The sequence below is a fragment of the Pinus tabuliformis genome, chromosome 7, assembly GCF_031772625.1.
Source record: "Pinus tabuliformis cultivar Carrire ecotype Pingquan chromosome 7, CPIR1, whole genome shotgun sequence".
Classification (NCBI taxonomy): domain Eukaryota; kingdom Viridiplantae; phylum Streptophyta; class Pinopsida; order Pinales; family Pinaceae; genus Pinus; species Pinus tabuliformis.
The window spans coordinates 56,542,952-56,558,080 of NC_142293.1; the positions used below are offsets into that span (position 1 = coordinate 56,542,952).

The 15,129-nt window shown below is 32.6% G+C and overlaps 1 protein-coding gene across 1 annotated transcript; it reads right to left on the bottom strand.

The window, feature by feature from the left end:
* Nucleotides 1-12,446: 12,446 nt before the first annotated feature.
* On the bottom strand, nucleotides 12,447-14,421 carry LOC149245177 (uncharacterized). The gene is made up of 4 exons (XM_089457692.1): nucleotides 14,280-14,421; nucleotides 13,940-14,165; nucleotides 13,761-13,836; nucleotides 12,447-13,639 (listed from the first exon to the last, which is right to left on the bottom strand). Exons 2-4 carry the CDS (start codon nucleotides 13,976-13,978, stop codon nucleotides 13,098-13,100), a joined length of 657 nt encoding a protein of 218 aa, XP_089313818.1. The 5' UTR covers nucleotides 13,979-14,165; nucleotides 14,280-14,421; the 3' UTR covers nucleotides 12,447-13,097.
* Between the last annotated feature and the right edge of the window lie 708 nt (nucleotides 14,422-15,129).

Sequence of the window (15,129 nt, forward strand, 5' to 3'; positions counted from 1 at the left end):
TTGTGAGCTACCTATACTCCATATGCAAAAGTATCATTTATACTACAAAAACAAAAACAAAGTATCATTGATACTACAACTACAAAAACAAACCAATGAAAGTAGAAATTATGATCTGCATATATAGTAACTAGCACAAGAGCAAGGTTGAAAATTAAATGCATTGTGTTTTGATTGTCTTTTTTATCAATTAGAATGATAATTAAAAGGTTTGTTACCTTTCCATTTTTTTCATTGCAATACCCATTTTATAGGCTTACAATCAATGTTTCTCTAATTTGTTAATCCCTATTTATTCAAATTCACTAATTAATTCCACTCAAATGCTTCTAAGCTTTCAAGATGTTATTCTTTCCCAAAAATTTAATACAAATTCCTCCATAATTACTTTCCTCCAATGATAGTAGTTTGTCTTAATTAGAATTTTACATATAAATATTTATTGTAATTTCTTCCAAAAATACTTCTTTCGAATCATTTTTAGCCAAGGAAAATCTTATAGGATCTCACCCTTAATATCCAAAGGAAGAGCAACTCAACCACTAATCACAATAATTATTGGTACTCCCGAGGGATGACTGAATTTGAACCTCTAACATGTGGTCTATTTCATTAGCAATATACTTTGGGGAAATAATTCAACCAAATAAATTAACTATTAAAATTTATTTCATTTCATTGGATGAAAACTTATTAAATGTATTTTTAACATATTGATTGTTATGATTGTTATGGTCTCACCCATATTTTACCTAGTCTCCTTTACAGATTATAAATTTGTATAAACCTCTACATTTCAAGTTTGTTTACTAACTTTATCTAAATATCCTATATATCCCATTTCTACTTATAATTACATTACTCTTATAGATATATTCATTTATTCGTGATTTCATTTATAAAAAATAAAAATACTAAACATATTTATAAATTAATAATATTATTAATAGTAAAATAATAACAGATTTTATATATATATATATATTTTGATTTTAATGTTTGATTATTTTTAAATACAATTTTCATTTTATAGATCTAGGAGTCATCCAAATTTTAACTCATAAATTAAAAAATCATTCTCATTTTCACCCCCAATTTTCACTCCAATTTTCTCTACATAAATCTAAGAACCATCCAAATTCTAACCTCATTCTCATTCTTACCTTCTCAATTGAAGAGTCATTCTCATACTTACATTACCTTACCAATCAAAGAATAGTTCTATTATTGACCTACTAAAAACAGTGATATAGAATAGTTCTATTATTGACCTACTAAAACAGTGATATTCATGCACGGTACGAGATAAGTGAACCTCCCTACCTAAATGTATATGTATGAGAGAGCTTAATAGTATTCATAATCTAAGAATAGTTCTATTATTGACCTACTAAAAACAGTGATATTCATGCGCAAGAAGAGATAAGTGAACCTCCCTACCTAAATGTATATGTATGAGAGAGCTTAATGGTATTCATAATCTAAGAAGAAGAAAAAAAGAAGAAGTTAGTATATATATATATATATATATATTATTTTAAGTTTTTTCTATGTGGAAAATTTGGATTTGGATTTTATATTTTTTTATATTTAGACTTTTTGTCATGATGTTAAAAGGTGTTTTCTATAATTATTTGTTTTATGCTTAAACATATATATGTGTGTGTGTGTGTGTGTTTCTAAATATATTTTAAAATTAAATATTGAAGAGATTTATAACATAAATTATACATCTATAACGTTCTCTAAATTGCATGTTAGTATAATATAAAATACTTATTTACAAATCTATATGACACTATAAAAACTAAATCATATTAATTATGGGAAGAAGGAACTTTATAGATTATATTTAACATCATTTTTTATTGTTTTTTATCAATCTACAATATCATATATGATGTATAATCCCTAAGCATTGATATATAAAAATAAGTAAAGCAAAGTAGCATAAATTTATGCTAATTGAAGATTTTTTGAGTACTTAAAAATTTCAGTTTTTTTTTATTCTTCTTAGTACGTTAAAAACCAAACTATCATAGATCTATCTTAAACATTTTACAATGTTATTATAATGGTGGGGAGATATGAGGGAGATAATAGGAAAATTAGGGTGATGGAGAGGGGGAGAGAATAATGGGAAAACCTTTATATATTTCTCCACACTTGAGTTGGGATGGGGAGATATAATAGGAAAATATTTATATTTTTCCCCATACTCATTTCTATAGAGATATGAAGGATAATTTTATAATAATTTTTTCCTTAATAATAAAATTTTCTATATTTTCTTTTGCCTCCACTACCTTCATATATAAGGGTAACGGTGGAAGGAGATATGAGGTAATATGAGGATAGTAGTGGGGGGATATAATAGGGAAAAATTTAATATGGAAAACATTATATATTTTGCAGTCATAGGAGGGAAAATTTTATAATAAATTTGTCCTTATTATCTTCCCCAACCCTACCCTTAGATATGAGAGAATATAGGGGTGGATGTACAGAGAGATACAAGAGTATAGATGGGGATAGATGTAGGAGAAAAATATATAATAAAGTTTTTACTATTATTTCTCATTGTGAGGAGATAATAGGGAAAGCTTTAACAAGGAAAACTTCGTTTCTCCCCTAACCCTAGTTTATGAGGGTAGGCGTGAGGGAAAATTTGAGAGTGCGGGTAGGGGAAGACATATGAAAAAAAAGTAATAAAATTTGCATATTATCTTTTTGCATGGGCAGATAATAGGAAAAAATTTACAGTTTTCCCTATTATTTCTAACCAGGAAAACTTTATTTCTCCCTCCACCCTCGCATATGAGGGTGGGTGTGAGGGAAAATTTGAGAGTACAGTTAGGGAGATGTGACACCTTTAGTACATTTCCCCTTATTTTTAGTAATGTGAAAATATTCTAAATTATAAATGTGTATATTTTATGTAATGGCATGAAGAGTGGGACCACAGATGCATGATCTAAGAGGGAAGAAGAAAGATAAACCCAAGTGGGGTTAGTTGGCACCTTTAATTAATTTTATGGTGAAAATAATAAGAAAAATAAGAGGAAGAGTCCAAGAGGAACATGAAGAGACACCCTGAGGAAATAATAAAAAGGCAAATGCACAACAATATGGGGGTTGGACCTCTTCTTGGTAAAACTTATGAGGAAAGCTAGAAAGAGTTATGAGCTAAGGGAATGGGATTCCCTGAAAGAAGAAATTATGACCAAAGTGTAGGAGGATTAAGAGGAAATGGGAATGAGTGTTTTCCAAGAATTGGATGAGAAACGACTCAGGGTGCTAGCTAGGGTCGATAAACCACATGCAGATGAGAGCTTGCGAAGAGAGCTAATAAACCACCCAAGGTACTTCTTGTGGGCTAATAAACCACTCTTAGAGTGCTTGAGAGACCTGATAAACCGCACATTATTGTGACTTTTGTTGTGCTTGATTAGCTGATACACCACCCAATGTCATATGCATTTCCTATCTTTTATGCACTGAATATGAATTCTTGCTAGGTCTGTTGAAAATAAATTCCCCTTAAATCATGGATCTGGCTCGGGGGTGATAGTTGTAAGTGGTTATGGCTATAGTAGGTCTATGGTTGGGTGGAAAATTAAAGTCTCACCTTCAGTTTGGTCATTGGTTGTATTCTATTTACATGTATATAGTTGAGAGATGTGAATTTAAAGATTTCCTTGTGAAATTTAATGTTTGGCTTTGAATGATGTTGTATTGTTGTGTAATGTTGGTGCATGAACTTATTGAATGAAATTCTTGAATTCTTTTGGTTCTTTGTATGAATTTATGTCATGCAATTATAAGCTAAATGCTTGAAGTTTTCTATTTACTATATATAGAGTGTATTTTAGGTTTAATGGCTAATAAATGGGTATAAGCCACAACATGGAATGTCATCTTTCTTGTGTGGAAGTGAGACCCTGAATTCCTGGATAAATTCTCCGAAAATGGGTTTGTTCTTGTGTTCTTTTAGAGCCTGCATTATGGTCTGGATGGACTGAGTATGAAAGAGATGGACATATCTTTGTGAAAACTAAATTGGCCATTAGACCCTAATTTATAAAATAATAGGAGCCCAAGACAGATAGTCCTACTACTATGCAAAAGTATATAAATGCATTTCGGGTCTAGATAGGCCGAGACCTTAATAACCTTAAGAGAGATGGTGATCTGTACATGCACACACACTCAAAGATTGTGTGTGTTCATTTCAAGCTTGGCCAGGTCGAAGCCTCAGTGGACTCGAGAAGGATAACTTTGTCCTTCTTCTTTTATGTGAATTTGTAAATGTCTTTTTGTAGGCCATAGGATGAGATGGGTTGAAGTGGTGTAAAAGGTCAAGAGGGATAGCTCTGAAGGAGTTGCACAACTATTATATATATGTATTCATATGTGTATGTGGAGGTGGAACCTTAGTACCCTAAAGGAAACGACTTAAACCTTTTTCATCCCTATGATCAGGCATGATGACCAAGTGCTTAAGAAAGAGGAATCTAGGTCGTTAAGGGCTAAGCGTTGTATAACCATCGGATAGATCCCAAAGGTTTGGTACCCGAAGACTTCGATGGGACGTTAGGCAAACCCTGTCGAGATTTATCTACTGAACGACGTGGCGCAGTGGAGTTGGGGGCTAGTTCATTCGACGTAATTGAAGCGGAGGACCCCATATATTTTATAATGTGAAATATGTAATTAACCAAGGAATGGAGGGTTTGGTGGTGCCCATGGCCAGAGCCATAGGTGACGTGGAAACACTTAATAAGCCAAGTGAAGGTGAATGTCAGTGAAATGTGGTGACTTGGGGTAGGCATGTCACCCCATTGGTAAACTTGGATCCATCACCCCAACGTTTATTCCTAGGCAATATTATGTGGTGTTCGGTACAAAAGTCTCAAGATTTTATTTTCGAGAGGACGGGGCATGGTGGGCCATCGTTCATGTCGCATCATAATAGGGAGGAGTCTTCTCATTCGTCCACTCCACCTCAGATATTTTAAAAGGTTGGGTCATCCCGACAGTTTAAATGCATTATGAAGGAAAAGGTCGGGATAATGTGGCAAGATAGAGCACAAGTGCATGATGACAACTAGAAACGAGATGACACATGGAGGAGAGGTCCACGGAAGGGCCATGTAACCTCGACACCACTACCTCGACGTTTTCTATTGGCGCTGAGTGCAATTTTGCAAGAATCTTATTCCCACGCTGATGTGGTCATAGAGGAGCTTGTGCTGCGTATATATATATATATATATATATATATATAGAGAGAGAGAGAGAGAGAGAGAGAGAGAGAAATGGTACTAAATGTGAATGGGTCGACAACTAATATAACATGGCCTAGCACGATTGGGTCAGTAGTTTTCATGTGGGATATGACATGGATGCGCATGTGGGCACCATGTGGGCACCACACAGGTGCTGTGTGGCAGGCCAGCGTGACGTGACACTATCTCATAGGCCAATATTTGAACGACCATATCTTTTGATCCGAGAGTCGGATTTGAGAAAAAATTATATCGTTGGAATGGTCTCGATGAGATAAACACAATGATGTTATCCATTTAAGTTCTAAGGAAATTACACAAAAAAAAATATAGACCCCATTTCCATAATTGTACTTTGGAGGTCAGGTAATAAAAGTAACTATCACTTTCTACCCTTAGTAGGGGCTAAGGATAGTAGGGGGTGTGTTATAGGGGAGACATAAGGAACAAATTTATAATAAATTTTACTTATGATGTCTTGCGGTGGGGAGATAACAAGGAAAAAATTATATCTTCCCCGAGGTGAAGATATGAGAGTAGGGATGGGGCAAATATGAGGGAAAACTTTATATTAATGTTTTCCATATTACCCCCCACCATGCTTCATTGTCACATATGAGAGTGAGGGTTGGGGTAGATAATAGGGAAACTTTGTTTTCCCCATCTAGATAAGGTGAGTGGAGATAATATGGCAAAAGTGGGAGGGGCACATTAGAGATAACTAGGAAAACATGTGTGGAATAGGAATGATAACTAGGAAAGTTTGGGTGACAAAGTGAGGATAATTAGGGGAAAAAAATCCCTATCATCTCCCCACATCCCCAATTTCATACATAAGGGTGTAGGTGATATTAGGGAAAACTTTATGTGGGGAGGAGGGGAAGGGGAGAGATGATAGGGAAAACTTTACAAGGCGAAGGTGAGGGTAGGGTAGGGCAGGATGGGATAGAGTGAGATAATAGGGGAAGCTTTATAATTAAATCTTTCCTTATTGTCTCTCCCTGCCTCCATATAAAATTTTCCCTATTATCTACCTCCACTTCCACCCTCACCCTCACCTTCACATTATAAAGTATTCCTATTAACTCTACCCACCCACGCATAAAATTTTCGCTATTATCTCATCCTCACCCTTGTATACGAAACAGGGGTTGGGGGATAGATAATATGGAAAACAAACTTTGTTTTCCCTATTATCTCCCTTGGTCCCCCAACCTATGTTTCCCTAGTTATCTCCCTCGCCTCAAAGTTTGTTTTAACTTATCTTTCCTTATTATTTCCCCCACTCCAAAGTTTGTTTTAACTTTGCTTTCGATATTATTCCTCCCAACCCCAAGTTTGTTTTCTCAATTAGCAACCGCAACCTGAGACCCACCCATCTTTTCCAAATTATTTCACCCACCCTATGCAAATACATTTTCTTATTTCACCTCCATATTTTTATTAAACCCTTTCATAATGGAGAATGTATCTTTCGGAAAAAATACTAAAACATTTTCCTAAAAGCTTAAATCATTTTGATATGGGTAAAATCAATTTAAAATAATATTTTCTCAATTATTTCCCACCACATAATTTTTTTTATTATTATCTATCTTCACCTTCACTTTCATATATTTGTTAAACTATTTCATAATTTTTTATAATAAAATATATCTATTATATTAAACTACTATTTTGTTATCAAAATACCTATTATCATAGTCTTTCAAAATTGAAAATACCTAATAAAATATTAAAAAATATCTCTTACCAAAAAGCATAGATCATTTTAATAGTAGTAAAGACAATTTAAAACAATATTCAACTATCTTCTATGTAAATTGTGATGGAACCATTAGTTACTACTTTAAAATACAAAAGATAACTTAGATAAATAAAGAATAGAGGCATTATTTTACTTTAAATGAGAAAAAATAAATTTGAATTTATGAGTCTTTCAAAATTGAAAATACCTAATAAAATATTAAAAACTATCTTTTACCAAAAAGCATAGATCATTTTAATAGTAGTAAAGACAATTTAAAACAATATTCAACTATCTAAGTAAGTTGTGAATAAAACCATTAGTTACTTTAAAATACAAATCATGACTTAGATAAATAAAGAATAGAGACATTATTTTACTTAGCAAGAGAAAATATAGCTTTGAATTTATCAGTCTTTCAAAATTGAAAATTCCTATTATTATTATTATAAAAACATTAAAAAAAAATATCTCTTACCAAAAAACATGGATCATTTTAATAATAGTAAAGATAATTTAAAACAATATTCAACTATCCACTTAAGTTGTGAATGAAACCATTAGTTACTTTAAAATACAAAAAATAACTTAGATAAATAAAGAATAGAAACATTATTTTACTTAAAATGAGAAAAAATAACTTTGAATTTATAAAACTTAATAAAAAATTAACAAATTTTCTTGTAACCTTGACCATGGTTCTAAAGTAGGATATTAACGCATTCATGACAAATATTTTATACTAATCTTTGACCTTAATAAAAATTAACAAATTTTCTTGTAACCTTGACCATGGTCAGAAAGTAGGTTATTAACCCATTCATGACAAATATATTTTATCAGTTTTAAACCGTGGCAATAAGTTAAAAACCATTACAAAATAGGAATCCAATATTGGCTTTAATCATTGGATTAAAATATTAATATATATGAAGTACCCAAAGCTGAAGGTGAAGAAAAAGAGTCTACCTTGTCTCAAATGAATATTTGTTCATGACTTTGAAGTTTGATAAAGACCCTTCCTTTAAAATAATCCTGCAAGTTGGCCACATGTATCATATCTTAACAAGATAATAATTATGTATACTCACGATATAACGTAAGTTAATAATGTTTTTTATATAAACCATTAATAATAAATCTTAAATGGTAATAGATATTTATTAAAACAAGAAAAAACGACACTCTAACCTACCTTAAGTTTTAAATAATGAAAATAAAATATATATATTTTTAATTATTTTATTTTTCATTTTATTTATTCCTTATTTTTATATTATAAAATATATTGTTAAACTTTTTTACCAAATTTTATAAATTGGTATTTATATTTTTCCATATATATATATTAAAAATAAAAGACAATTTTTAATTGGCAAAGCTTTTTCGATGTAATAAATGTTAAATCTTTTTTCTTATAATTTTTAATTCTATTTTTTTATTATGAAGAATATATGAAATGGAATGGGTTGTTCGTAATTTTTAATGATAAAATTATATGGAGTAGGTTGTTGTGATTTTTGGTGATTAAGTTATATGTAACAGGTTGTTGTGATTTTTAGTGATTATATTATATAGAATGAGTTGTTGTGATTTTTAAATTTTTCATGATAAAATTATATGGAGTAGGTTGTTGTGATTTTTCATTAGGTTGTAGTTATGGGTTGAGTTAGTATAAATTTTTTTTATTGATTTAATATATTTTAATGTAATTTTCAGTAATAAAAAATAATATTATAGTCAAACCAAAAAAATCTGATAAACAAGTTTTGTAATATTTTCTTAATTTCTTATTTCTTGAATTTATTATTTATGATGATTTAGTTAATTTACTAATTTAATTTTCATTTCATAACTTTATTATAAATGATAATGGAGTTATTTCATCAATCTAATTTATTATTATTTATGATGGAGTTAATTCACAATCTAATTTAGTGATTTAATTTTCAACGAGGAGTCTTTTCTTCCCCTTTTCCTTTTTTTTGTGTTTTTACTAGTTGATAAAATAACACCCTAGGTTTTTTTTCTAATAGTTCAACGCTGTGTTATGTCACTTTTTTATTCATTCCCTTGCATTAAATCCAACTAACATTTTAATAAGAAACTAATATTTATTATTGATTTAATTTTAATTTCCTTTCATTAATCATGATGATTAAGTTAATGCATCAATCTAATTTAGTGATTTAATTTTCAACCACTAATTTTTTCTTTCCCTTTTCCTTTTCACATGTCTTTTCAATTTAATAAAATGGTCCCCAAACTAAATTAGATTTTCTAATTTCGCCATACTACTTAAACTAAATTAATATCTTAATAAAATTCTATACAAAGAGACCAAATAGACTAAACAAAATTAAGATTAAAAAACAAAAAATAATCCATAAATAAAAAAATTATAAAAACTAAAATACTATAAACAAAGTTATATAAAAAAACAAAAAATAACACATAAATAATCAACCTTATAGTTACCTCATATAACTAAAACAATAGTACAAAAAATAAAATAAATAATTAATTTATGATGTCAAATCCAATCTTTTTTAACTTGCGGTTCTATTTATTCATTCATAATTAAAATATTAAATTTTCCTTATTCATAATAACAATATTAATTCATGATTAGAATATTAAATTTTCCCTATTCATAATAACAATATCATTTCAAATCCAATCTTCTTTAACTTTTTATTCTATTTATTCATTCATGATTAAAATATTGAATTTTCCCTCTTCATAATAAAAATATTAATTCATGATTAAAATATTAAATTTTCTGTATTCATAATAACAATATTAATTTTTTTATATTAGATTTCATTATTTTTATTATAATATATAATTTTTTTCAAATTAGATATCATTATTTTTATTATAATACATAAAAATATATTATATTTTAAAATTTTGATAAATAATCATATACTGAATAAATTATTATTAATATAATTTTAATTTTAATATAACAATTTGAAAATCACTTTTATTTCTATTTTTATTTCCTTTCACCACATCACTAATCTTCCATTCTCTTTATTTCTAAAACCTATCTATACACTATAACCTTCCATTTCTTTTATGCCTCTAAAACCTAATATACATTCCTTCCATTTCTTTTATACCTCTAAAACCTAATATACATTCCTTCCATTTCTTTTATGCCTCTAAAACCTAATATACATATACATTCCTTCCATTTCTTTTATGCCTCTAAAACCTAATATACATTCCTTCCATTTCTTTTCTCTCTAAAACCTAATATACATGCACTATTCCACTTTTATATATAAAAACTAACATCCATACACTATTCTTTCCATCACCGGTAAAAGTAGAGTCTGTGATGGCTTTCCATGTAAGATTTATCTTTCTTGCAATAAAAAGTTAAATATTTCACCTATTTTATTATTTTTCAAGTTATCTCTTTGGTATCATTAAAATTCAATAGAAATAAAAACACATTGCTAAAGATATTTCTATAGAACTTCTAATTGAACAAGGTTGTTTGGATTGGTACAGATTAAGAGAGAGTTTGTAATCTGGGAACTACAACTTCTAATTGAACAAGGTTGTATTGAACAAGGTTGTTTGGATTGGTACAGATTAAGAGTTTGTAATCTAGGAACTACAACAAAATACATCGACCCCAATTAGATAAAGACACTGAAATTAAAAAGATATTATTCTCCAATTTGTGAAAATTTAGGTATTTTTGTAGATTTTACAAATGCCCTGCAATTTTTGTGATGCATTAAAATTTGCTTTAGGCAAGAACTCTAAACATAGCCCAAAAATTTGTTAAATAGCACTTTCATTATAATATAAAACCCAACTAAAAACGTAGATATAATGAATCTACTTCTGCGGTGGCACATATTCCAACATTCTTTCTTTACCAGTCAATCTGGGAGACAACGTCCTATGCAACTGTCAAGTCCGATTCAGAGTAGAGTAACCGCATGAGAATAAACTCTGAATGAATATATTACATACCATAAAGTACCAGATACAAAGTTCTGCAGAGGCAAATATTGCTACATTCTTCGCTGGTCAATTTGGGAGATGGCAACTTTTTTACAAGTCAATCTGGGAGATGCAACTGTCAACTCTGACTCAGAGTATTCTGCAGGGGCAAATATTGCTATATTATTTGTTTACTAGTCAGTCTGGGAGAAGCAACTACTTATACTAGTCATCTGGGATATGCAGCTGTCAGATCTGATTCAGAATATAGTATTAGCACAAACCTCGCTCTTAAACAAGAATCGGTTTTAGTAGTCTATCTGGGAGATGCAACTGAAAACTCTGATTCAGAATAGAATATCAGCACACAAACTTCTAGTCATGAAAAGGAATTGCTTTTACTAGTCAATCTGGGAGATGGAACCGTCAACTCTGATTCAGAATAGACTATTAGCACACAAACATATCCTCTTAAACAGAATCTTTTTTGCCAACTGCTTTATTATTTTCCATTTTTTTCCTTCTTGAGTAAACAAATTACAGAGTGACCTGTCATATTTTGTTTATCTTAAAAATCTAAAACTTCCACACCATGAGATGATTGACAACTACTTTTATTGTTCAATGATCACCGCATGTCCAAATCATGTTATGTATATATTTAAACCACTGAACTTTCATACCAATCTCAGCAAGCTGGTTGATTAATGGATTACAACTCAGACCATGAATATAGAGTGAATACGCGTTTGAAGACCAAGAGCACACAAATGGAGTGAATACGTGTTTGAAGACCAAGAGCACACAAGTAGCCAGATGCAACCGCTCCACTTACAATTCATACAAGTGGAGGAGAGTTTACTGTAAAATACCAACTTATTTTAATGGCCAAGCAATGAAAAGTTTACACCAGTCCTTTTATGCATCACCATGGGCCTTTCGAATATATATACACTGCAAAATGTATATTTATATTAAGATGAGATGTATATTCATATTTATATGATTATATATACTGATAGATTGTGTATATATTTTTCAATATGATGGTGGGATCTCATTTTTTGAGAAGAATATTACCATTTCTAACATTGATTCTTCAGCTCAGCTTTAAGATCGACCAATAAAATTGGAAGTATATATATATTTTCTGGGTAAGGTAAGAGTGAAAGGTCGACCAATAAAATTGAAAACATGTATATTTCTTATGATTTTTGGGATGCAGAGTGAAGGTGAAAGAAAGGGAAAGAACTGAAAAGCAATAAAAGATATGATATTGTGCAGGATGAATATACACAATGCAGCGAATGCAGTCATGCTTTGCAAATGAAATTATTGTGCATGATTAACAAACACAGTGCAAACAGCCAATACAGTGCTGCCATGCAATTGAAATATGCAGAGTCAGTCATCCGATATTCGATTCCCATCTGACACTTCCATACAGAAAGCAGTCTTAGTCTTATTGCAAGTACTCGCATAATTACATACAGCAAAAAAGAGTGGCCGAGGTACTGGCCCTTGTCTGTTCCCCTACCTACATTTTACAGACCACATTTATTACAACACACAACAACGCCTCTCCGTATTTCTCTAAACTAGTACGCCATCACTACTTTTAGCAGATTTACGAGCAGCTAAATCTGGCTATGGCGTTTCAGGACCATTCCAAATAATAATCTACTCTATGGCCACTCAGTCATGCATGCCCTGATAAACCCCCAATACTATTCTTCTACAAAGAAACCTGCAAAGAAAATGATGGATTTTTGCATGCCCTGATTACCCCCAACCTATTCCTCTACAGAGAAACCTGCAAAGAAATAATTACATAATGGAGCATCCGCTAGTATTCTCGTCGCTGAACATGTTGGGGTCAACCGTGGAATAATCTGCTGGATTTGGAGGGTAAGCGTAAACAGTGGGAGGATATGGAGGCCTATACTGTAGCATCTGTCTGTTGTGGACCACACCTGTTCTCTGCACAGAATTCTCCCAATACGCTCCCCCGCCAGCCATCGGATAGTATCCTGCCCCCGGCACTGTTGGTACTCCTGGTAATTCAGTTTCATCATAGCTAGTAGATTCGCCCATCATTCCTCCACCCGCACCACCAGCACCACCAGCTCCTTTTCCGCCTTTCTTCTTCTTTCCACTGCCGCCTCCACTAGCCTCGCCACCACCGCCTTCAGCCGCTCCTCCGTCCCCGCCATTGCTCTGTTTACCTCCATCTCCGCCCTTCTTACCCTCACTATCACCGCCGCTTTCTTCATCCCGCCCCACTTCCCCACCTCCGCTTCCACCACCGCCTTTCTTGCCGCTCCGCTTCTTTCCACCGCTGCCGCCTCCTTCATTTCCACCAGCACCAGATTTCTCGTCATCTCCCTTAACTTTCCCCCTTTTGGCGCCGCTGCATGCTCATTTGCATCGCTGCCACCGTCTTTTCCCGCTTTCTGCTCTTTCTGTTGCTTCGGATTCTTCGGCTCATTATTCTGCTGTTTGTTCTGAGGCATTGGCCACAACTCCGCATGCTTCCCGGACTTCTGCAACCTCTTCAACAATACATCAGCAGAAGCCACAATTCCTGTAACAGTCACCTTCTGTTCGGCAGCATCAATGGTGGTAGTGTATACACCTGCAAGAACAACACACATAATCAATAAATATCTCCAACACGACTCGAACAAGCAACCTTCACTTAAATCAAGAAAACAAAAGCAATTATCCGCAAATTTGCAAAACCCAACGCCTCTTACCATCAATGCCCTGGAGAACTTTCTTGACCTTCTTCTTGCATCCCTCACAGTGTATGTACACCTTCAGAACCCAAGTCTACACAGAGCAACACAAACCTTGAAACACACCCTAAACAAAACCTATGAAGCCCAGCCAAGATCTAGAAAAATGAAGAACCAGAAGAAAAATTTTCAAGAACCTGGGTTTTAACAAGCTTGAAATCTTCATCCTTTGTCATGCCTCCTCCGGGACTCGGTCTGAGTCCAAAATTGACTAAGAATGATTTCTACCTCGTGCCTTTTGAGGGAGCCAGAAACTCCCACGTAATGGCGGCCTTCCAAACCCTCAGCAGTTAGTTATTTGATCTTTCTGATAGGCTACCGCGGCCAGTCAGACGCAGGGCAGCTCCTTTTCAACAGCGCGCGCTGAGCAAAATGAAAAGATATGAGCACAGTCCAGTCTGTTACAATAAAAAGCACCTTACACTGCCTACAGCGAAAGTAAATGGGTGCTTTATAATTAAAGGAAGAATACTCAACAGGGCAACCACTGTTCGTACAGACCCCCTCAGTCCGTTCAATCACAGGGCAGTCCACACGATCGCCCGAATAAACTATATAATAAGAAAAGAAGTGTACAGAGCGCGGAGAGCACCTCTGCTGGTTCGTTCTTTTTTCTGTTTTTCTTGTCCTGTCACTATATGGAAAGGGAATAGTCATAATTCTTCCAGGGACCCAAAGCATGTGTCATAGCTGTCAACCAACTTACACATTTAATTCCCATCAAAGCCCAAATCCCAACCAAGCTAAACCCTACTCCCATGCATACCCTTGCATTGATGATCCACTGGCACAAGCATTAAGAGTACAGTACCAATTTCTTGGTTCATTGTAGTCTTCTAATACTAGGGTTTAAAGTGTAATCTAATTACTGATTGTACAGTGTGCTCCAAGATTCATGTAAGTATTCAGGAAGGTAAATTTTATTTCCCTTCATAAATTTATAATGATGACCTACTTGACATACGCAGAGTACAATGCTGATTTCCAAATCACACCAATACAAAATACAGCGTAGTACTGCACCTAAGTAGCTTGTAATCCCTTATAACAATGAAGTACAAATATAGTTTGAGTGTATGTGAGGACTGAATATATGTTGTAGAATACTAACCAAAAAGAGAGTGTGTTTATGAATTCAAAGGTATTAAGTGTGGATGAATTCAAGGTATTAAACGTGTTGATGAATTTAAAGGTATTAAGTGTTGATGAATTCAAGGTATTAAACCTAGTGTGTTGATGAATTTAAAGGTATTAAGTGATGAATTTAAGGTATTAAATATAAACATAAACATAATGGGATGAATTTAAGATATTAGATATAAATATA